At 39.8% G+C, this 22741-nt stretch overlaps 1 protein-coding gene across 1 annotated transcript in view; it reads right to left on the bottom strand.

The window, feature by feature from the left end:
* Positions 1–1422: 1422 nt before the first annotated feature.
* Positions 1423–22741, bottom strand: part of SLC17A8 (solute carrier family 17 member 8) — a 45401-nt gene continuing 24082 nt past the window's right edge. Inside the window, exons 4-12 of the mRNA XM_032844325.1 lie at positions 22249–22363; positions 20869–20956; positions 16863–16949; positions 16338–16477; positions 16063–16212; positions 14963–15095; positions 7872–7982; positions 3547–3674; positions 1423–1880 (exon numbers count right to left, since the gene is read on the bottom strand). Coding sequence (XP_032700216.1) covers positions 1539–1880; positions 3547–3674; positions 7872–7982; positions 14963–15095; positions 16063–16212; positions 16338–16477; positions 16863–16949; positions 20869–20956; positions 22249–22363 — 1294 coding nt within the window. The 3' untranslated portion in view covers positions 1423–1538. The remainder of the gene's footprint in view (positions 1881–3546; positions 3675–7871; positions 7983–14962; positions 15096–16062; positions 16213–16337; positions 16478–16862; positions 16950–20868; positions 20957–22248; positions 22364–22741) is intronic.

Here is a 22741-nt window from a genome sequence, read left to right as displayed (position 1 = left end):
TATAATTTTTCTTTGACATTATATTTTTCTTCTGAAAGTAGAAACAAAATTTTCAAAACCAATGAACAAGAAAACAATTTTATTTTCAAACAGTACCTCACATGCCAACTTTAAATTTTAAAATAACATTAGATTTTAAAATATATCCAGAGAGTATCCATGTTATTGCCTTATGTGATCAAAGATGAATTTTTCAAGATTAGCTATAAGTCTAGTTGTTACAGGTGCTTTCATTCATGCTTTCATTTCATTTCCCTATATAATTACTACTATGTTATTTTGGTTTTTCCCAATAACATTCCAAATACAATCATTAGGAATACTTCAGCGATAGTTGTGCATAGTTTAATCGAACTTCCAAATATCACTAGCAGAAATGGCTAAAGATACACATTTTTTTAAAACAGAAAACTCTTCCAAGAGAATTTTACCTAATAAAACACATGAACCTACTTCTTAAATTACTGAATGTCTTAAAGATGTATAAGTAATTTGGGGCATTATTTATTTAACTAAATTCTTGATGCCATGAAGGGTCAAAATTTAGCCAACCCTTTGCTTACTTCCTCTCAGCCATTCTGGACATCAGATTCCTGAAAATATGGCTATCTTATTTAGCTTTTTTCCTTTTCTTTCTTTTTTTTTTTTTCTTTTCTTTTTCCTTTCTTCTCTTTGTTATGTTTTAACCTCTCTCCAAACTCAGGATCTTTGAATCCAGCCCCTCATACAATGGCAATGCTTTCACACCAAACCAGATGTTTCCCATCCCCCATGTCTGCCAAAATAGGGAATTATCCCCAAGACAACCCTGTCAAGTTTCAGTTTTCATTATTTAAAAAAAAAAGTCTTCTCTACACTGAGGTGAAAAGTTCTTCCCCAAAACTGCCACCTGTTTTGGACCCCACCAATCTCAGCCCTGGCCCTTGGGTAAATCAATATCTTGTTGCTTTAGCTTTCTTAGCTGTAAAATGAAGGCAAGAAATACGTCATAGCAGTGTGTGGATTAAATGAGAATGTTTATAAAGCACCTGGCACAATGCAGGACCTCCATGAGCAGTGGCCTTTATTGGGAATAGGAAACCCTCTTCTGCATGGCTGCCCTCAGAAACGTAGAGACAGCTACTGCTTTCTTTGCTCCAGGCCAAATATTCTCAGTTCCTTTGGTTTTTCTTTGAACAGCTTGGTACTGTCTCCCTTATTCTTCTAGTCATTCCTTCCTGAATAAGTTCAGTACTTTGAGAACTGAACTTTGAACTGAACTTTCAGAACACTTCTTTGAGAAGAGCCAACTGCCAATCCAAAAAATTATATATTTATTCCCATTTTGTCAACTGAGAGTGAGCTCCATACCCTAACATGTCATTGCAAGATATTTTCCTTTCTTTCTCTATTGCTGATTAGATTTCCTCTCCTCCCCCCGACTCCCACCTCCAGTATCACCATATTTGACCCTCTAGCAAGCTGGGCTATGGGGAAGGCAATAGGTATGGATACTTTCTGACTCTATGTAAGGAGAAGATGGAAGTGCCCCTCAGACTTTAGGCTGAATCTGAGAAGTTTCTCTCTTCACTCTGGTAGGATGTCAGCTCTTCTTCATCAAGGGTCACTCCCCTCTGTCCTCTCCATTTCTTCTGGACTTCACAATTCTGGGTGGTGGCACCATAAGACATCTTCTTTTTGGGACTTGCAAAACTCTCATGGTTGAGTTCTGTCTCCTCAGCTAATTCATCTTGGTCAATGATCCCACACTTCTCCTCAGAGAGATTCTCAGGGTCAGCCCACTCCTGTTTCTCCCCTGAAGCAAAGACTCCATAGAAGATCACACCACTGTAGTGCACCAGAGCAGCTATAAGAAACACATTCTGCCATTCCTCACGGGTCTAGACAAGGAAATATAGTAACAATTAATGTGTTTTAACCAAAAATAGAGATTAACAGTTTGTTCTAGAAGCTTCCACGGGGACAAAATCTCCTGCCCACAACCAACTGCAATGCTGTGCTTCTAGGGAAGGTGTGTGGCAGAAGCCAGCCCAGGAGCCAAAGAGAATTTGCATGTTTAAGAAATGAAAATTAACACAACAGTGAATACAGAAATTAGAGATGACCATGAATGTGCATTTTTTAATTTAGACAACTACTTTTTTAAATAAACAATATGGGGGAGACTGGGTGGCTCAATAGGTTAGGCATCTGCCTTTGGCTCAGGTCATGATCCCAGGGTCCTAGGATTGAGTCTATTGTTGGGCTCCCTGCCCAGCAGGGAGCCTGCTTCTCCTTCTACTCCTCCCCCATGCTCATGATCTCTCTCTCTCTCATGCTCTCTCTTCCTCTCAAATAAATAAATAAAACCTTTTAAAAAAATAAAAATAAAAAATAATTAAAATAAATAAAATAAATAATATGTAAAAATACATGCAGCACCATTTCACAGGTCTTTTAAATATACAAATGGGGTTTCCATTCATATGTAGGTTACATTAAACTTGCTTTAGGAACCCACCATTTTAAATATCAGAGGTCTCCCTCTTGCTTGCTGTTGGATACATAACAATATTTGAATTATGAAATTGCACACTCTTGACTGTCAATAGCTTACTTTAATCATATTATCTGTGTAAGATACAGTAAAATCAAAAAATAATGGGAATTTGTGTTTAAAGTTAGGTGAAGTCATTATCTGAGATTTAGTGGTCAAGTTACCCATCCCACAATCTCATGAACAGAGAGGGAAAACATAGAACTTCTGCCTATAAAACCCCCAAATCCCACCTTCCTTTTCTATTAAAAAAGAAGAAGAAGAAGAAAAGTTAACCTACATTTTTTTCTCCAAGAAGCTGACTTTCTAAAATCATATTAGTAATAGGCAATCTAACTAAGAAAAGTCAGGTAAAAACTCCATAGAATCAGAAAATTTTTATTTGTGCAAAGCAGCATCCTAAAACCTTTTCAGTGACAGGGATTAAGAAACCATGTGGCCTCTGGTTGAACTCTGGATATTCTGGGATCTTCCTCTACTACCCACCCTCCTCTAAATACACAAAGGTTCAGTTATGACTGAGCGCCCCACCCTTGAAGGTTCTTAGAAAAGGCCATTAATGTATTTTCATTTTCTTCATAATAAGGAAGTATAACAACACTAATATCTTTACACTGGAACATGCTAAGTAATAGATGGGAATAGGCTATAAAGTTTAATTACTTAGAATTATAAAACAATCTTGGGTCAATTATTTATCCTGAGTTGATCACTTCAGTTTCTTCTTTGTGTCTCTAAATAGTCCCTATGATATTCATTTATCTCCCCCACCCCCCGCAACACACACCCCTTGAGGAAATGTGGAACCAATCCTCAATCAACCCTCTTGCCATCAATAAACAATAATTTAAAAAAAAAAAAAAAGGAGGAGGAGGAAAAAAGTTCAAATGACTCAGCCAAGGTCAAAGACATACACATTTACAGGCTGGGGTAGGGCCTTGAGATCTCAAGTTTGCACAGTAGTTCAGTCCTCTGATACTGCAACCCAGAGTCCCAAAGGAGACCATTACCTTGTGCTTGGTCATTGCACCAACAATGAGGGGACAGACCATTCCAGAGAGGGTCCCCACTCCATTTGAGATCCCCATGAGAATGCTGGCATAGCGGGGGGCAATGTCCAGGTGGTTGACGTTAAAACCTATAGTGAAGCCAAAATCTCAAAATCAGAGTCAAGAACATTTTGGTAACAACACAGCTTTTCCTAACTCTCACCAATCTATTTGGCTTCTTCTACCATATGACTAATGAACACCTCTCTTGACACAGCTGGGTTGAGAATTGTCAGGTGTGCCTGCACGTAGCAGAAAAATGAACTGTGATTGACCAGCAATGGTTCCCATGGGTTCTCCATGGAGAGAATTGTGACACCTGTGCTCCTAGGTGGAACTCCAAAATAACGGTGTTTTGGGGCAATACTGAAAAAATCGAAAGGATCACTTTTACTCAGAGTATGATTAGAACCAAACCTGGCCTTATAAAACCCTCTCTCCTAGTCCTTAACTCACTCCCAAAAGGTCACGGGAGGTGAGCCTGTCTTGGTGGCCATATGGCACGATGGAAAAGGTCATTTTTTGATAACAAATATTTGCACAAACATTGCCAGAATCCTCTGTAACTTGCAAAAGACTCTCACATACATACTTGATTTGGAGTTTGTAAATCTGGATTTGAATCTTATTTTCACCACTTACGTAAGTTTTAGGGCTTTGTTTTCCCCTTTCTAATATGAGGGCAAAATGACTACTTAACTCCTCAAGATGCTGTGAGATGAGCCTCAGGAAATATGTATGCAAGAGCCCTTGGCAAGCAGCTAAGCTCTGCTAACCAGCACTGCTACCACCACAAGGACACCACCCACTGCAGCTGCCAGGCTGAGCATCTCCCTCTCTTTGAGGTCTTCTATGGGATGATAATGCTCCTGGGAATGGGAAAACAACAAGATGCCAACACCTCACTATTTATCAAGAGAGAGGAATGAATGGGTGGCTTAGTCGATTAAGCACCTGACTTGAGCTCAGAATCCTAGGGTCCTGGGATGGAGCCCAAACTCCCTGCTCAGTGGGGAGCCTGCTTCTCCCTCTCCCTCTGCCACTCCCTCTGCTCATGCTCTCTCTTTCAAATAAATAAATAAAATCTTTAAAAAATAAAAAAATGAATGAATGGAATTAAGGGGGAAGAGCTAAGGCAGGGGAAGGGGCTAGGCTCCAAAGGAGGAGGCCACCTGCCCTTGGAACAGGTTCTACAAGTGTTGCCCAGGTGAGCATTCTAGAGTCAGAAAGACCTGCCTCTTGCAGATTGAGATGCAAACGTGGACGTAGGATTTAAACATTCTGAACCTCTGTTTCTTCCTCTATCGGCTGGCATAATCATTCTTATAAAATTATGAGAATTAAATAATGTATGCTAAGGACATGGTACATAGAAGTGAAAACCAACATGAACGTTCTTTATGGCTGGTTATCCATCTGTCTTATTTACCACTATCTTACCTGAACTGGCAAAGTATCTGGTATATAGTATGCACTTTATAAATAATTAATTATGCATTTGAGCCATTGAAATTACAGCAAGAGATTGTAGGTTTTGCTTATTCATGTTTTTGTTTTTCTTTGCCTTGCTTTTTAATTCTTTATTCTGTGCAAAGAACCTGAAGATAGGATTTAAAAAAATTTTTTTTTGCCCTAATCTGGCACATTGGTTGTTTTTCCCTACCTCCAATTCAGGGAGAATTTTGAGAAAACCTTTTTTGTAATAAATATACCTTCTCTTTCAGATCAAAGTGGCAGACAATCAGAATATAAAACAGCTGCAAGATTAATTAATCTTACTGTTGATTTGAAAGCGATAAACACTTTATTAGAAAAGAACCCAGAGATAAGAAGCAATTAGTATGATTGTTGAGTATTATATTCTGATACAAAGCCTAGGCATCTGTGTTCAGCTAAAGATAATGTGAGAAAAGCCATTTAGATTTCTAGCTGCACAACCCTGGTGTTTAGGAGAAAAAGATCATTGAGAAACTGAGATACTGTAGTGGATACAAAAAAAAAAAAAAAAAGCATACAAGCTAGGAGAGTCTGTCTTCTCTACATAGGACATTTCTCAAAATAAGGATCACCCATTCCTGTATCTTCCTAATCCCACCTATGTCAGCTCTCTTGTTGATAATCAGTTCCTGAATGGTACCATCATCCCTGGCATCCCTATGAACTCCTTATAAAGTGGTTAGATAGAGGATGCTGAGGAATCATTGTTCCCAGGGCCCTTGTCCCTCCCACAGTGTCACTGCTGGGTCAGGTAAACCATTTTTCCAATCCCAGCCATTCAATTTACATGAGCAAGTTAAGTCACCTTTCTAAACTCTGCTGTCCTCACTAGTAAAATGGATATAGCAATATCCTTCTCACTGGGTTGTCAGAAAGAAAGAAAGAAAGAAAGAAAGAAAGAAAGAAAGAAAGAAAGGCAGGCACTGTTTTTTGGTATATTGGGTTTGTATCCTTCCAATCATGGTGTAATTGCCAATCCAGGAACAATGTGAGCCTAAATATTTCATTATCTCTGGACACAGGATATGAATCCCTTTTGCATCACAGGGCTATCAGAGAAAGGTGTTCCACATCTACTGGAAACTGCTACTCAAAGTATAGACCATAGATCAGCAGCATCAGCAGTGCTGGGAAGCTTGTTGGAAATGCTGAATCTTGGGCTGAATCAGAATCTGCATTTGGCAAGATCCTGGGGTGGTTTGTATGTGCATCAAAATTTGAGAAGTCCTGGGCTAAAGTGAATGAATAATGACTCAACAACACAATTCACAATAGTGAATACTTGTTAATTTTGTTGTGTATCTGGCACTGGACTAAGGGTTTCAAATGCTTTATTTCTACCAGAATGTAAACTTTATGAGGATGCCATATGATTTTTTTTTCTGCTATACTCTCCCTCCTGCTGCCAATAGCACCTGGCTCATAGGAAATGTAAGTGAATGCATGAATTATCTCAAGTTCATGGCCATCTCCCAACAACCCCTGTGAGGTTGCCATTATACCTCTCTAATTTCTAGGTGAGGAAACCAGGGCTTGAGAATTTAAATAACTTAGCATTTTTTCTTTTATAAAATAACTTAGCATTTTTTCTTTTATAAATAGCAAATAGTAAAGAGAGGCCTCAAAATCAGGTCTATGCACCTCCAAACCCAATTTCTTAGCTGCATGTTACTTTTAAAATAGACCCCCCTGCCTCCAATTTCACTGTCCAACAGCTCTATTTACTTTGAAAAGATCAAGGCTTTATTTTACAATGGTTTAAAAAACTATCAAAGGTTCCATATTTTTCTGTTCTGGGATATGCTTACTCTGATCTTTCAGGCAGCCTAGAACAGCAGAAAGAGCACAGGCTTGGAGCCAGACAGAACTACACTTTACTTCTTCCTTTGCTACCAACTATATGACAGTAGAAAAAGATCTGATTTTTCTGAGTTTTAGGTACCTCCTCGGTAAACTAGTGATGTTACCTACTTGCTTCAAAGTGTTGTGACATACACATCATCTGTGTAAAGTGTCCAGTAGGTGATCACTGCCAGGGTGACAGTCTGGTTTAAAGTAGGAGAACAACTGAATTTTACTCTTTCGTCCAGTTGTGCATAGGGAGCTTCTGAAGCCCAAAGACATGATATAACAGTGCCCTGGCCTCTCACATACTCTAAGTAGACTGGTCTTCACTCCTGTGAAATGTGGAGACAGACTCAGGCCACCTTGGGTAGTGTGAGAATTTCACAGAGGGCTTTGAACAGTCCCAGGAACAGAATCTGCGCTTGGTCAAGGTTAGCTCTCACTAGCATCATTATTATTCTTAGTACTTGCTCTCGCCTGTTAGGAAAGTCACTTCCCCTCTCTAGACCTGCATTTCCTTCTTTAGAAACCAAAAGCCATGGAGAAGACAAAATCTAAAGACGTTTTCCACTCTAAAAAAAAAAAAAAAAAACCTTTGGATTTTATAACATGATGTCAAATGACTATATCACCTGACTTTTGAGCTAATATTAGCCATTCTCTAGTTAGAGATGAAGATCAAAAATTTTACAAGAGCTTCTATGAGAAGGGGTGACCTGGTCTTGAAGTATGAAGGGACCACTTCATCTGGGGCATGTGCTTGTGCCTCTGCCCATGGCTCAGGGGGGTTATCATTCCCATGATGAAACTCTCTAGCCCACAGCCTGTTCCCTGAGAATGGCTTGGCTACTAAAGGAAAGTGATAGAATATTCCTTTTCTCTTCCTTCATCCCAAGACTTACTGAATCTGTAGAAAAGATTTGGAAAATGAAAGGACACCTCACCTGAAATAGCAAAGCCGCTAAATCCTACAGCAAGCACCAGAAAGGAGATGGCCACCCCTTTGGTGTGGGAAAAGCCAACCACCAGGAGCAAGGTTGCCTCCATGCCAAAACCTGCAAATGGAAACAGCAGGGAGAAAAAAACATATTGTTTCCATGTCAGTCAGCTCAGTTCATGTATTTATCAAATAAGAATCTATTCCTATTTCCACAGACCTAAGTTTTTAGTATCTACATTCCAGCCCATTGCTAGCAATATTACCTGGTGCTTCATGATTACATGACTATGCTAACATTACCCAGGTGTTCTGTGAGCCTTGCAACCTACACCCTGGTGCACTGTGAATACTGAATGTTTCCAGCATGTTCCAGTGATGCCCCTGGGATGAGCAATATTTATTATCAGTTGCCTCATGGGTAGTTGCCCCTGCCATTTCTAGCTACTAAAACTCTCTTATATACTGTCGGTGATCCCCCTTTGATTATATAAGTGATGGCCACTCACAGAAAAATAAAATGACAACACTCTAACATATATTGCCAGAAATGACCAGAAAGCTGTAGTGAACATCTGAAAAAACAAACAAACAAACAAACAAACAAACCCAGCACCTCACTTCTTGTAAAGCACAAGGCAAAATTTTTCCCTTTTCAGAAGTTTGTTAAGCTCTCAGACTGCTGCATAAAAGCTTTGAGATATTTGCACAGAAGTACAGCAGGACAAAAGTACTTTCTGTTCCTTTCATTCTAAATAAGTGAATCCAGTGCAATAAAAAAGGATGAAGAAATTATGAAGATGTTTCTTCTCACAAAACACACACACACACACACACACACACATTCGAGTTCAGTCAACAGCAGACAGAAAGATGACATAAGTGCCATTTTCAGGTATATGAAGTGTCCTGGGAGGTGAAAGATAATGATGCTTCATTCTGGAGACTGTCTGCTGATTCCAGACATCACCTGACTGTTCTGTAGTCACCTCAAAGACCACGTACTCACATCAAATCTCTGTTCCCCTATTCTTTACTTCTAAACAAAGAACACCACCACCATTTCACCTCCACCATGTTCTCTCTTCCTCCCTAAATTAATCTGTCCACCTGTGCTTAGAACCCAGACTTTAGAGTCAGACAAGCCTGGGCTCAGTTTCCACAACAAATCACAAATTATGTGACCTTGGACAAGTCACTCCACTCCTTAGATGCCTCATCCCCCAAAAGGGTGCTAATAATACAACTTATAGGATGCTGGAAGATTAAATGAAATTGGGTAAATAAGGCATCAAATACAGTGCCTATCACATAAGCACAGTCAACCAAAAGTGGGGCACCTGGCTGACTCAGTCAGTGGAACGTGCCACTCTTGATCCTGGGACTGTGGGTTCAAGCCCCACATTGAGCATAGAGATTACTTTAAAAAATAATAAAATCTTTAAAAGAAAAAAGCCAACAAAAGTCAAATGCTCAAATCTCAGAATCATCTTGTATACTTCTCATTCTTCCTTAGCTTTCACAGACAAATCTACAGGTGTCAATCTGACCTCTGCTTTCTCCTCTGCCACTGTCGTGTCCTGATCCCATTACCTCTCACCTGGACAACTTCAACAGCTCCTTTTATGGTCTCCCCATCTCTCCCTCTTCCGACCCATTCTCCACATCATTCTCTCTCTCTAAACCACAAAGCTAGACCATCAACCTTTTGCTTAAAACTTTCATCAAGAGTTCTGCATTACCACTATAGTGCATATAATAAGCCTTTCCTGCTGTTCCATCTGCCAGCCCTCACCTCTCTGACCCTAGGCCATATAAAACCCTCCTTGTAGTGAAGCAGATCCATGAGCCATTTCCTACTCATAAAATTTGTTACATGCCCCAATTGTATTTTCACAGGCTCTTCCTTTGCCCAGGATACTCTTCTCCTACCACTTACTTCTCTTTTTCTGGAGAAAACTTAATATTCTTTAAAGTCCAATTCAAACATTGCCTCTTCTAGGAAGTTTCCCTGGCAACCCTGCCCTTCCCCCGCCCCCACCAGTGAAGCTGACATCTCTTTCTTCTTACTAATTTTACAGAACTTTTCGTAATTGCTTTGTAATTTTTCATTTGTGTTTCTGCCTCCCCCACAAAGATACCACATGTATAACATAGAGCCTGGTTAGCATATAGTATCACTCAGTAAGTAATATTTAACAAATTAATGCAAAGGGGGAAAAAATGGGACCCAGAGTCAAGACAGTTAGGTTGAAATACAAGCCAAAACGCTTTTTGTAGACCTTGGTAAATTGCTTACCTTCTGAGCTCATTTTCTTAAAACTATCAAAGAAACAAGGCAAGCATCAATAATTATTTTAGATGGTCACTTAAAAAGAATCAGATGATGGAGCTCCTGGGTGGCTCAGTCAGTTAACCTTCTGGCTCATGATTTCAGCTCAAGTCATGATCTCACGGTCATGAGATGGAGCCCTTCATTGGGCTCCATGCTGGGTGTGGAGCCTGCTTAAGATTCTGTCTCTCCTCTCTTAATCTCACAAAACAAACTGAGGTTTGTTGTGGGGGGGGGGTTGTGTTATGGACATTGGGGAAGGTATATGTTATGGTGAGTGCTGTGAAGTGTGTAAACCTGATGATTCACAGACCTGTATCCCTGGGGCTAATAATACATTATATGTTAATAAAAAATTTTAAAAATTGTTTTAAAAAAGATTCTATCTCTCCTGCCTCTGCCTTTCCCCCTGCTTTCACACCCAATAAACAAACAAACCAATAAAATCTTTAAAAAAGACTCACATGAAATGGAAACAGCTGTGTTTCTCAAGTGTGGGGTTTATACCACTGATACTTGTTATCAATTTTGTTTCAATGTTTTAAATTAAATATAAGGGACAATTGCTAGTGTTTTATACACTAACTATATGTGCTTTAGAAGTGCCTTGTCTTAAATAAGAAGGCATCTGGCTGAAACTTCTTTAATTTTAACACTCTAGACAAAAGTTGTACCAAAAAATTAATTCCTCCAAACAATTAGAATGGAGACATTTTGTGAAGAATAAAACTTATGAATGAAACATTGGTTCATCTATAAGGGAAGGAAAATGATCTTTGCCAAATAGTTAGTAGATTGCCAAAAAGAGGAAAAAATAATTTATGAGCTTAAATGTTCCTAGTGAAAAAAATGCTATAGATAGGACTATATATTTCAGGAGCTTGAGGATAAAACTTGAACTTCAGAAGTGAACAAGAGACCTTGAAAGTGAACCTATCATAGCTGACAAGAGAAACAGAATTAGTATTTAAAGGTCAGAGAAAAATGTTCATTTCATATTAAACAATCTAAAAGTTCACACAGGCAACCAATTCAGCCAGACTAGAATTTTTTACCTCAGTCACGCTTTACATGTACTATAGAGGGAAGTACAAGGATTTGACATCTGTTTTTGAGGATCTTGGAAATGTGCCCTGATTGAGAATGAAGTAGAGCAGAGCTTCATGTCTTAGGTGATCTGTTTGCTTTAAGTGATTCTAGCAGCAAACATCCCTTGTCTATGAAAAGAAAAAAAGGTGACAGACTCTAGGAAATGTGTGATAGAGGATGAGAAATGTCCTCTGTATTTCCTCTTTGAGAACATGAAACCAACTAAATTCTCTAGAAAATCATGCAAATGCTTCCTTATGTCCAAATTGATCTGGCTTCCTCAGTGATGGCACAAAGCTCTCTCTTCATGTATTTATCTCTAGTCTAGCATCTTTGCATATAAGCAAAAGAAGACAACCATCTTTTAAAACATACAATGTAGAACTCATTGGCCTGCTATTTCAAAATATAAAATGACATGAAAAGACATGTGAGGAGGTTTGGGTTGGTTTTTATTGTTGCTGTTTTGTTTGTTTGTTAAAGATGGGAGAGAAGCTAGGGAGATTCTATGTTTGCATTCTAGTTTCTGGAACAAAAAAAATGTTTATTTTCAAGTCACTTCATTAGCTCTTTAAAATCTTTGATAATTCTCACCACCACCACCACCACCCAACACTGACACTGTCGATTATGGCAGAACAATGGCTGAAGTGACTGGGGTAAAATTAAACACGAACAAGACAGTCCTATACAATATGTTCAGAGTCTTCAAGGCATGTGGCTTGAGAAACAGTTGTGAAAGTGGGGTTGAAATCCAGAATTTTTCTTCAAGTTCCAGGTTAAAAGGTTACATATTTTTGGCCATCAAAGATACATTTGAATAGCAGATAGTTGTCTAATGTCTCCTTAGACAAACTTCTGTTTTGCCAGTGTTTTAAACACAAGAGAGGAAAAAGGCACTAACATATGCTGACAACCTTCTATAGGTTAGACCCATGCTAGGTGCATTTGTACCTTGTCCCATTTCACATTTGTAATAAACACTGGAAGCAAATACTATTATTCAGATTTTAAAGAAGAAAGTTGGGCTCAGAGACTTTAGAAACTCATCCCACTCTATCTTCATTGATACTACTTTAGTTAAAGACACCATATTCTCTTGACACAATAATTGAAATGGCCTCCTCACTGGTCTCCCTTCTTTCACTCTTACGTTCTATGTTCTAGTCTTCAGATTTGAAAACATAAATCAGATCATGTCACTTTTTCTGTTTTAAACCTTCTATTTGCTTCCCAGGGCATTTCCAAAAAAAAAAAAAAAAAAAATCCAAGCTCTATGCATATCTCAAAGCCTCCCAAGATCTGGCCCTAGTTGAGCAGTCCCATCTCTTGTCACCCTCCATCTCACTCTTAAGCTCCAGCCATTCTGACTTTCCTTCCTTCTGCTCTCTGGCATGCCACATTCATGCCTGCCTTGGGGCCATTGTTCATGCTGTTCCTTCTGCCTGAAACACTTTCCTGCAAGAGCTATAATATGGTAGCTCACATGATGAGTTACCACCCAAGTATGCATTGGAAGGAGCAGTCACTGAAGGTTGATGTCAACTTCACAAGACGGAAGATGAACCCATGTGGAAGGAAATGTGGTGAGGACTAGGTGAGAGGTGAAGGTGTGCAGAGCTCACAGTAAAGAGCAAGGGAATGACCAGAGTCAGAGATGGAAAGAGATATCCAAGGCCTGGTGTGGAGGGAGATTTTCAGCTGGGGCAGAACATGATAACCAGAGGAGAAAAATTTGGCTTCTATATTAGTTTCTGATTGCTGCAGTAACAAACTATCACAAATTTAGTGGCTTAAAACAATACAAATTTACTACTGAACAGCACTGGAGGTCAGAAGACCAAAATGGGCCCTAGAGAGCTAGCATCAGGAGGCTAGCAGAGCTGTGTTCCTTCTGGAGCCTCTAAGGAAACTCCATTCTTGCTTTTTCCAGCTCTAGAGACTGTCTGCATTCCTTGGCTTTTGGCTGTATCTCTGATGTTTGCCTCTACCATCATATCTCCTTCTCTGACTCTGACCCTTTTGCCTCCTCTTAGAAAGAACCTTGTGATTAAATTGGGTCCACCAAGATAATCCAAGATTATCTCCCCATCTCAAGATCCTTAATTTGATCACATCTGCAAAGTTCCTTTTGTCATGTAGGGAAACATAAGCACACATTCTGGGAATTAGAACGTGAACATTTTGGGGTGGGGGGGATCAATCTGTTTACCTCAGCTACCATAAATGCAGTGCCCCAGAGCTTTACCTCTCACCTGCTGGAGAGCAGGTCCACACCTGCCAACCTTCAGTCTTCTGTAAAAAAGTTCACGTCAATGGACACCTGATGCCAAAACATTATTCCCAAATTCCCTGGTCAGACTTTATACCTGAAATACTGTGGGACCAGATTATGTCTGCCCTTGTGCAATCTCTATGTACTCTTCATTTCTAAACAGCCCTGACCCATTTAATCTAAAGTGACTGTCCACCTGTTCCCTCCATTCCAATGTAGTAGCTCTTGTAACTTTTAACCCATAGATGGCGCTGTTCTCTACTTCCTGCCTGTCCACCCTAACCCCCACCAGTCCCTAGGAGGAGTAGCAGCAGTGACTGGGACATTGGCAATGAGCTCAGACAGACCTGGGATCTTGCACAACATCTGTCACTTGAGCAAGTCACTCTTCTTTACTCCAGTTTCCTCACTGTAAACCACAGCATGGTTATAAGGATTAAATAAGATAATGTGTATAAAAGATGTCATTTAGTGTCTCACACAGAAAGCATCCAATAAATGCTAATTTAAAACACAAAAACAAAAAGAGATAAGGAAAAAGTGGAAGGTTTAAAAAAGGTAAGCAGTCATAAACATGGCAGGGGTTCATGATTACTTTTACCTACCTCTTTTGGAAAATCACCCTGCTTCCTTGTCTTTGCCAAATCAAAACATAAAGCAGGAAATAAATACAGAAAAGAGGATGGGTGTGTGTGTGTGTGTGTGTGTGTGTGTGTGTGTGTACCGCATACACAAGCATAAGATGAGAGGAACGAAGACTATTCGGATAAAATATTTTTCTTGTGTTTCTTACCAAAAGCTATATGTGTAGAAAGGGAGATAAGGGAATAAACTACATAAGCAAAGGATTATGTGTTTGGGAGGATGTATGGGAAGGACAAATGATAAAGGTATGTCACAGGAAATCAGTTCACTTTGGCTTAAGAGTAGACGAAAGAAGCATTTCTACAGTTGGAAGTGTGTACTGATTTACCAGCTAAGTTGTCCTATCTCAGGCTGCACAAGCACGGGCTGGAGGACCAGTTGGCAGGAACATGATAGGCACTCAAGTATCTGCAGAATAATGAACTTAGGAGACTTTAAAATCCTTTGTTCCTTCCTTTCTTTCTTTCTTTCTTTCTTTTCTTTTTCTTTTTTTTTTTTTTAAGATTTATTTATTTGAGAGAGAGAGGGAGAGAACCAGACTCTCCACTGACATGGATCCCAACACAGGGCTTGATCTCACAACCCTGAGATCATGAGCTGAGCTGAAATCAAGAGTTGGCTTCCCAACCAAATGAGCCACCCCAGGTGCCCCAAGATCCTTTCTAATGGGTAGATATAACTTCCAGGATATGCTCTGCAGCTCAGTTTCATCTCATTCTGTAAAGGCTGCTGAAGCCACCTATGAAGTCCAAAGTACCTCCACAGTTCATGATTTTTCTGACAGCCGTTGTGGTCAAAATTTTCCTGCTTCTCAAATAATCAGCCAGTTGTCCTCCAATAGGCACAATGATCGTCATAACCATGTGGGGAACTGCTGACAGGAGACCCACCTGGAATAAAAAGAAGAAATGAGCTATTTTTAGCTGCTATGGAGAGTTGCACTTCCCCAATTCTCTGGGTCCCCTCCACTCCTGCCCCGACCGAGTTTAATTATCTAATTAAATTATCTAATTAATTATCTAATTAATTAACCGAGATGGGCCTGAATTTTGTAATAAATAATGAATGAGTGAATGATTTTAAGTACAGACCTGTGTCTCCAACCCGACCGGAAGCTCTTTGAGGACAGACAAGACTTGTATTCATCACAGAGGCCCCAGAACCTCCCATAGTGCCCCCACATGCTAGTCAAACACTTGTGGCGGAGTGAGTGCTCACTGATGGGAGCCACTATGACTTGACTATGCTAGCTCCTCCAAGGTCAGTTCAGACAGTACCTGGAGCTACACACACAACGACCTCTCCTAGGCTACTGTTCTCCTCCTTGTACAAAGGAGGTTGCGTCTTTCATGATGATGGTTTATGTTTTACCATCTACCCTTCCTTCCTGAAACACAGACAACCTAATGACAGTGACTGGGGACACTGAAAGAGGTTCTTTGTAAACCATACAAGGCAATGGTTGTTATTGCTATAACTGCCATTACAGAGAGAGGAGTAGTCTGCTACTCATTGAGTAACTTGGGGGAAAAAACCCACAAAAACATCTTACCTTCAAATCTTTTTATCCTTACCTAATATGCAGTTCTTGAATTTAGCTTCGAAACCACTTTGAAATCGAATAGAACATAAGTCTTTAAAAGCAGTTTAATATAGCTCTGATCCTTATGAAGAAGAAATTAATAGCTATATATACCGTGCCCAAAACGTAGAACTTGTCTGACCTCTAGGGTATTAGGTGTCATAGAACTGTTATGAATGCTGATCAGTAATTTAATTATTTTGTCATGCAAAGGTTTTCTCAGTCGGAGCAAGGGATTTAAAGTTCAAGAACATTTGAAGCATCTCTGTGTTTACCTTACTTATTGCAAATCCAAAGACCTCTTCGAAGTAAGCAGGCTGACTTATTAACAGCAAATAAAAAGTCCAGCTTCTGCAAAAATTTGCCACAATGATTGCATAAACAGGCAATGATGTGAAAAATCTTTTCCATGGGGTGTTAAATTTCTAGAGAGTAAAAACACCATGAGATTTTTAGTGGTTATATTGACATATTATTTTTTTAAGAGGACAACACAATCACTAAGAGAAGTAGAAAAGAGACCAGTCTTCATCTTTCCCTCTGTACTTACACTGAGGCTAACCACGTTGGCTCCTTCTCCTATACTTGTCTCTATGTAGGTCCTCTCCTCACTGGATATGGTTGGGTGAGCAGCTGGACACTCATAGGCCTGCAATAGCCAAAATGTGTACCAAATAATCCCAAACATGCCTGCAGTAAAAAACAAAATGTTTAATCATGTGGTTTCATTGTCCTCCATCTCTAAATATCCCAATTGTCATAATATCCCCAGTTAGCATGATGTTCATCTAGAAGAAAGTATGTTGTTGCTTTCCCTACTGCTGATGCTGCTGTCGCTGCTGCCCATTGTTGTTGTTAACTGGTATTTAAAGAAAGATGATATTGTTCTCATTAATAAACCCAACTTTGATATAAGCATGAAAAGAATCCTAAGCAGACAAGTATCCCATTTATATGATAAGCTTGTTTTAATCATCTCTATCTTCCTATAGTAAATTCTTAGCCAACCCCATGATATAGTAAAATACCATCTCTATGAGTCATCCATGGGAACTCATGAAGTCAAATTACTCACCATAAATATAAAAGACAGAGGCCCATCCAATGTACTGAACCAACACCCCAGCCAGAGGCATGGCAATCACTGCCCCTGCATAGGAACCTAGAACAAGAAAACACGGAGGACACTTGACAACTGCTATGTGGGTCCCTTTAGCCCATCTAGAGTTCCTTTTGTGGAAAGGAAGATGAATCCACCTGAGCAAGAGCCAGAATGCCTCCGTGCAGAGGGCCAAACTCTCCATGTGACTTAAAATAGGGCTTCTGGGAGAGAAAGGTCACTGGATGCCCTTTAACTTTCTCCAGTACCATGGAAGGACAAGACAAAGATTATTCAGCAACAGCAATTTCGAATCACATGAAAAAATAGGACAAAAAGATGGGGAAAAAATCTAAGAGAAACTTGAAAAATTCAACCAGGTACAATATTAGGGGTGAAGATAGCAAACAAAGGAACAAATGAACCTGCCTTCCAGAGCTCACAGTTGAGGAGAATTATCACCACTGTCTTTAAATGAGGACTTCAAACTAGTAAAAAATCATACTTTTTAGAGTCTTGATTTCTTTTTAAAAATCAGGAAACAATTCTAATCCAGGATGGCAGAATGAACAGGAAGGCTGCTCTCTCCACCTACCTCTGGAATGGGCCCATTTTAAAGTCTATTTCTTTGTAAAAACAATTAACCTTATAAATACTTTCATATATGTGGTTATTTATCTTGTCTAGACAAGATCCCAAAGGCTCCACCATCCCCTACAGATCCATGATAATCTGCTATAGAGACATGAGCCCTAAAAACTCCCGATCAGTATTAACTGAATCAAAAAAATTACTCCCTCAAATTCCCTCTGGGATGTGAATGAAAAAAATTCTTGCTCAGAAATTGAGTAGCAACAGGAAATTCTGTTTCAAAGCCTAGGAGACCTTCAGGAAATGGGAGTTTGGGGATCTTCCACAGAAAGAGATGAAATCCCATCTTTCCAAGCTGGGCCTGACTGGCCATGAAAGGCCCAACCTGGAATCCTAAATCCGGACATCATGACACCTGAGGGAGTCTCTCAGTCTCTCAGAATCATTATTCTCGGGTAGAAGATGGGAAAGACATCTCTATCTCACAGAGATGTTTGAGAATTAAATAAACTATGTGTGTGAAGATGTTTTGTAAGCTGTAATCCGTGCCACACAAACCCCAACTATCAAGTGACTGTGATATACAGAATGACAATGCATTTTTTTTTTTTTTTTTTTTTGGCTCAGACTTCCACAAACCAGTAAGACAAGTATTCCAAGGCACATTGCTTAGAAAGATCTGCAGGCCTGACTCTGCTGTGGGTGTGGAGAAGGTGGTCTTCCCTGGACCAAAGTTGCTAGAAGTAAGGGGTAGGGAAATGCCCAGGACAATGAGGGTCCAGGGATAACTCCACCACCTAAGAGGCATTGGGTGCTTTTTGTGTGTCCACTACTATGTTGAGGATTCCAAAGCCATGATTCTACTTAACCCTTCTTTCAAACTCTTGGTGTTGGTACCAATATCATCCTCATTTATAGGGGAAACCAAGGTGGGGGAAGGGCAGATAAATTTCCTGAGGTCACACAGGTGTGGGTGACAGGAACTAAGTCTGTAGGAATCCAGAGCCTTTATCTGTAACTACTTAATAATTTGGTCCTACCTCCTCCACTCCAAAACTCCCATTAATTCTTCATAGTAGGAAGCATTCTCTCATAGGGGAAATTTTACACTTGAAATTGTCCTTCTCTGTCTAATAGAAAACTCTTCCTCATCCTTCGAGACATGGCTGACTATAATCTGTCACACTCACAGCCCCTGAGCATACCTCAATGGGGCGTGCCATCCAGACAGCCCTGGGGGAGCTCACAGCACCTTGATCCCTCTGTTGGCAGACAGTGGAGGACAGAGGAGCCCTCCAATGATTGTTGAATGGCGTGGGGGTGAGGGATTAGCCATTAGGAGTGGGCAGATCCCCACTTCTGTCCTCACTAGCTGTGAAAACTCGACTAGATATTTCCTAAAATACCTGCCAACTCCAATATTTTTTGTGTAAGAATGGATTAACCCCAAATTTGGGTTTCCTTCTAATGACACTTGGCTGTTCTTTCAAACCAAGACCACACCTTAGCTGGGAAAAGTAATAAAGCTTATGACTTTGATCAGGTAACCTTCCTTGAGAGTCAAACATTTCTTAAACCAGCCCTTGAAGGGTTATAAAGATGCTAAGAATGGGGTGTGGCAGCTAGTCATTCTTGCTTTGCTGGCGAATCAAAATAAAAAGCCTTATAAATAAACCATCCAAAGAAAATAAGATCAAGGACTTGACAATTCATAAGGTCAGAATCTTATATTCTTCTAGAGTTGGCACAGGTCAGTAGTAGAAATGGAGATGATCTTAACTACAAACAAGAGGACAGAAATGGTTTCTAAGGACAAGAGAGGCTAAAGATGCAAAGACATCTCAACAGTGCATGCAGTTCCAAGCTAGGCATAATTTGGGCACATTGGTGAATACTTCACAACAAAGTCCCAGGGATTCTACATAATAATAATAATCTATATTATAATAACAAGAATAATTATTATTCAAGGAGGTAAAGAGAAAGAGCAAGGGAGAAATAAATGAAAATATTCACAGAAATTAAGAAGCTTTATTTCTTCCTTTCCCTAAGAAATACAGGTTGGTTTTTCCTAGTCAAGACACACTAGCTTGAACAACTAGGCAGAGCTAAATTCTGATACTAATTTTACCCAATCCCCATTGTGACTTTCATGGCCTGAGGCACTTTTATCTTCCTGAACCCCTTCCCCATAAAAAAAAAATATTGGAAAATACGTTTAACAACTGTGCTGATGGTGTCAGCATCCACTGTCCTTGTTAAGTTATTGATTGGTATCCAGGAGACCCTTCAAACACTGATTGTTCCATAGAGGGCCAGTCCCAGAAACATGACTTGGAATAAGACAACATTAACAAGGTGAAGTTTGGTGACCCAGTAATTTACAGTCACTTCATTACTTAAGGACCACTAATATGCTTTCAGGTAAGATGGATGGCCTCCATTTTCATCTGGAATGTAAAGGTTAAAATTAATTAAAAGATCTCTATGACAGTATGTACATAGTAGTGTGTAGTGAGGAAAGTTCTGAATTAAGAAACAGGTGGTTTAGTGGTGCCTGGGAGGCTCAGTAGGTAAAGTGTTCGCCTTCGGCTCAGGTCATGATCCCAGGATCCTGAGATCGAGCCCCGCATGGGGCTCCCTGCTCAGCAGGGAGTCTCCCTCTCCCTCTGCCCCTGCTCTCTCTAATAGACAAAGAAATTTTTAAAAATAAAAAAGAATCAGGTAGTCTAGCTCCTGTTCCATGTCCAGTGTGACCTTGGACCTTGACTTCCATTCAATAAAACAAAACTTCCAACTTTAGTTTCAACTTCTCTTTCTGTAAAAAGAAGAGGAGCAAAAGGCTTAATGATTCTCTCTTTTCTGCTTTTGACCTCAGCAAATATCATTTGTTGGCTAATTCAACAACCACTTTCAACCCCTTCTTTTTGACCTTTCTCTACTTATGGTGCTGGCGAGGACAGCACTTGGTTTCTTAGCTGCTTCTGCAGTTGCTAAAGAATCTGACACAATTAGGGCCAAGGAAATATGTGGAAGCCTCATAAGGGGCTTCTGGAAAGCATATGCTTTGCTGAACAGATGTGGCTAGGACAACCATTTCCACTTCTTCCTGCCTGGAATGTGGGCTTGATGCCTGGAGCTGTAACAACCCTCTTGTGAACCAGAGGAACAAGTGGGAGAGTAAAGAGCTATCACTTCGAGGACAGCAGAATAGAAAATCAGAGCATGGTCAAGCCCTGATGGATGACTGAGCAGTGAAACCAGCACCAGCAATCACTCACATTTGGACTTCTGTTATGCAAAAAAAAAAAAAAAAAAAATCCTACATAGTAGGGTCTTCACTTAAAGACAAAGCATTCCTAAGTAAAACTTAAGATTCTAATACACTTACCACAAAAAGAGGTTGTAGCCAGTCGGCTTCTCTCCAAAGGTGGTGCCCACTTACTCCACATCCCATGGCAGGCTGGGTAGGTCACACCCTGGCAAAAAGTTGAAAATAGATTATTGATTTGACTCCAGTTTCTGTTTGTGTTTGAAACATAGACCCTGCTTCTTTAAGAGAGGCTACAAGATAAAACCTAAACCATGAATACCAAGTAGCTTGTGTCAGCTATTTTAACTCACAGCACAGATGCTTCAATTTGAATATCAGTTCCAATGCAAGGATGGTGGGGAATGGGGAAGGAGTCTTTATATTTCATATTATTATAGAATATTGGTGTAGAAAGAGATTTCTGCAATCAGCTGGTCCATCCCCTCAAGATACAGAACCTGAGGCCAAGAGCCATGAAGTGACTACATTCTAGTCTTCATGGCTGTTAATAGCAAGTTCTTTCCACCCATCAGTTATTTTCCAAAGTCTGGTATATGTCCCTCTAGTGGAACTAGAGATGGATTTGAGTTGCTACAACAAATGACATTTTTTTCCCATTACTGGTGCATATATATTCTAATAGGCTTTAAGAAACAATGTAACTGATGCATGAAACCCATGATTTCAAAGATATTGTTGCTTGTGATAAGATTCTTGTATGTGTGTGTGTGTTTTAATGAATTGATCTAGGGAAAAACTGTAGGTAAATAATAGTACAAATTGTACATGAATACAACAGAAGCAAAGGAGTTTAGAGGTGAATGACTGAGCTTGGGAAACGCTGCTCTACATCAGGGCTCAGGAAACTATTGCCTGATTTAGCTCACCATCTGTTTTTGTACTACTCTTGAGGAAGTACTGGCTTTTACATTTTTTTTCTAGACTCACATTTTTATTTTCTTATTAATTTTTTAAATTCCAGTGTAGTTAATATACAGTGTTATATTGGGTTAGGTGTACAATATAATGATTCAACAGGTCCCTGAGTTAAATCTCTGTGTAATACTACATCCTGGAAATTTACAGATTTATTAATAAATCCATTTAAATTGTTTTAGTGGAAAGGGCCACTGCTATGTGAACTATCATATTTGGGCTTCAGTTTCATCATTCATTAAATGACAGGGGTTGGGTTAGATTGCCTCTAAGATCATTCCTGTCTCCTCATGTGAAATTCTGCACTCTATGAAACGGTCCTTTATTGTGTATACGTTTGTAATCACACAGGCATTCTAATTAAAGCATTTGTGACAGTAGTTAAAACTGAAGAGTGGAAATAGCAGGACAAGGTAGAAGACCAGAAAACTCAGTAAAGCAGTTTTCTTTAGAAGCTGAATTATCTAAAGGACCATACTTTAACTAGCAGTAGCAAAAACCATTAAGGAAAGAATCTCCTACCTCCACTAGACCTTGCAAGATTCTGACACACATGACACAGCCATAATGCACTCTGGCCGCTGAAGGGATGAACATGTTCAAGGTTGATGTTAAGAAGATGGCGGCTCCAAAGACCCTGAGGGACCAAAACACTGTGTTAGGGGGCAGGCACACTTATGGATATGGTGCTTCAGTCAGACATCAGGAATGAACCTCACCATTCATGGAAAATCACCATGGAAATTAATAAAAAGAGAAATAGATATTGTGTTAGGATCTGGTATATCCCAAGCTAGACTGTTGGGCAGCTATGAATCCTGAGCTCATCCCTGGACCCATTACAGGCAGGTTGTTGCCAATATGGGAATATCCTTCCTAAATGAGGTCCTAAAGCTGGAGACTGACCAACATGAGGTGAGCTTGCTGGAGATGCATGATTCTGCTTGCTTCTACCAAACTGACTCGTTCTATTACCACATGACATTGACACATTTGGATTGTGTCTCCTGCTTCA

The sequence above is a fragment of the Lontra canadensis genome, unplaced genomic scaffold (genome assembly GCF_010015895.1).
Source record: "Lontra canadensis isolate GAN:19392208 unplaced genomic scaffold, GSC_riverotter_1.0 scaffold150, whole genome shotgun sequence".
Taxonomy (NCBI): Eukaryota; Metazoa; Chordata; class Mammalia; order Carnivora; family Mustelidae; genus Lontra; species Lontra canadensis.
Note: the sequence above shows the minus strand (reverse complement) of the source record. Positions and strands in the feature narration are given on the sequence as shown.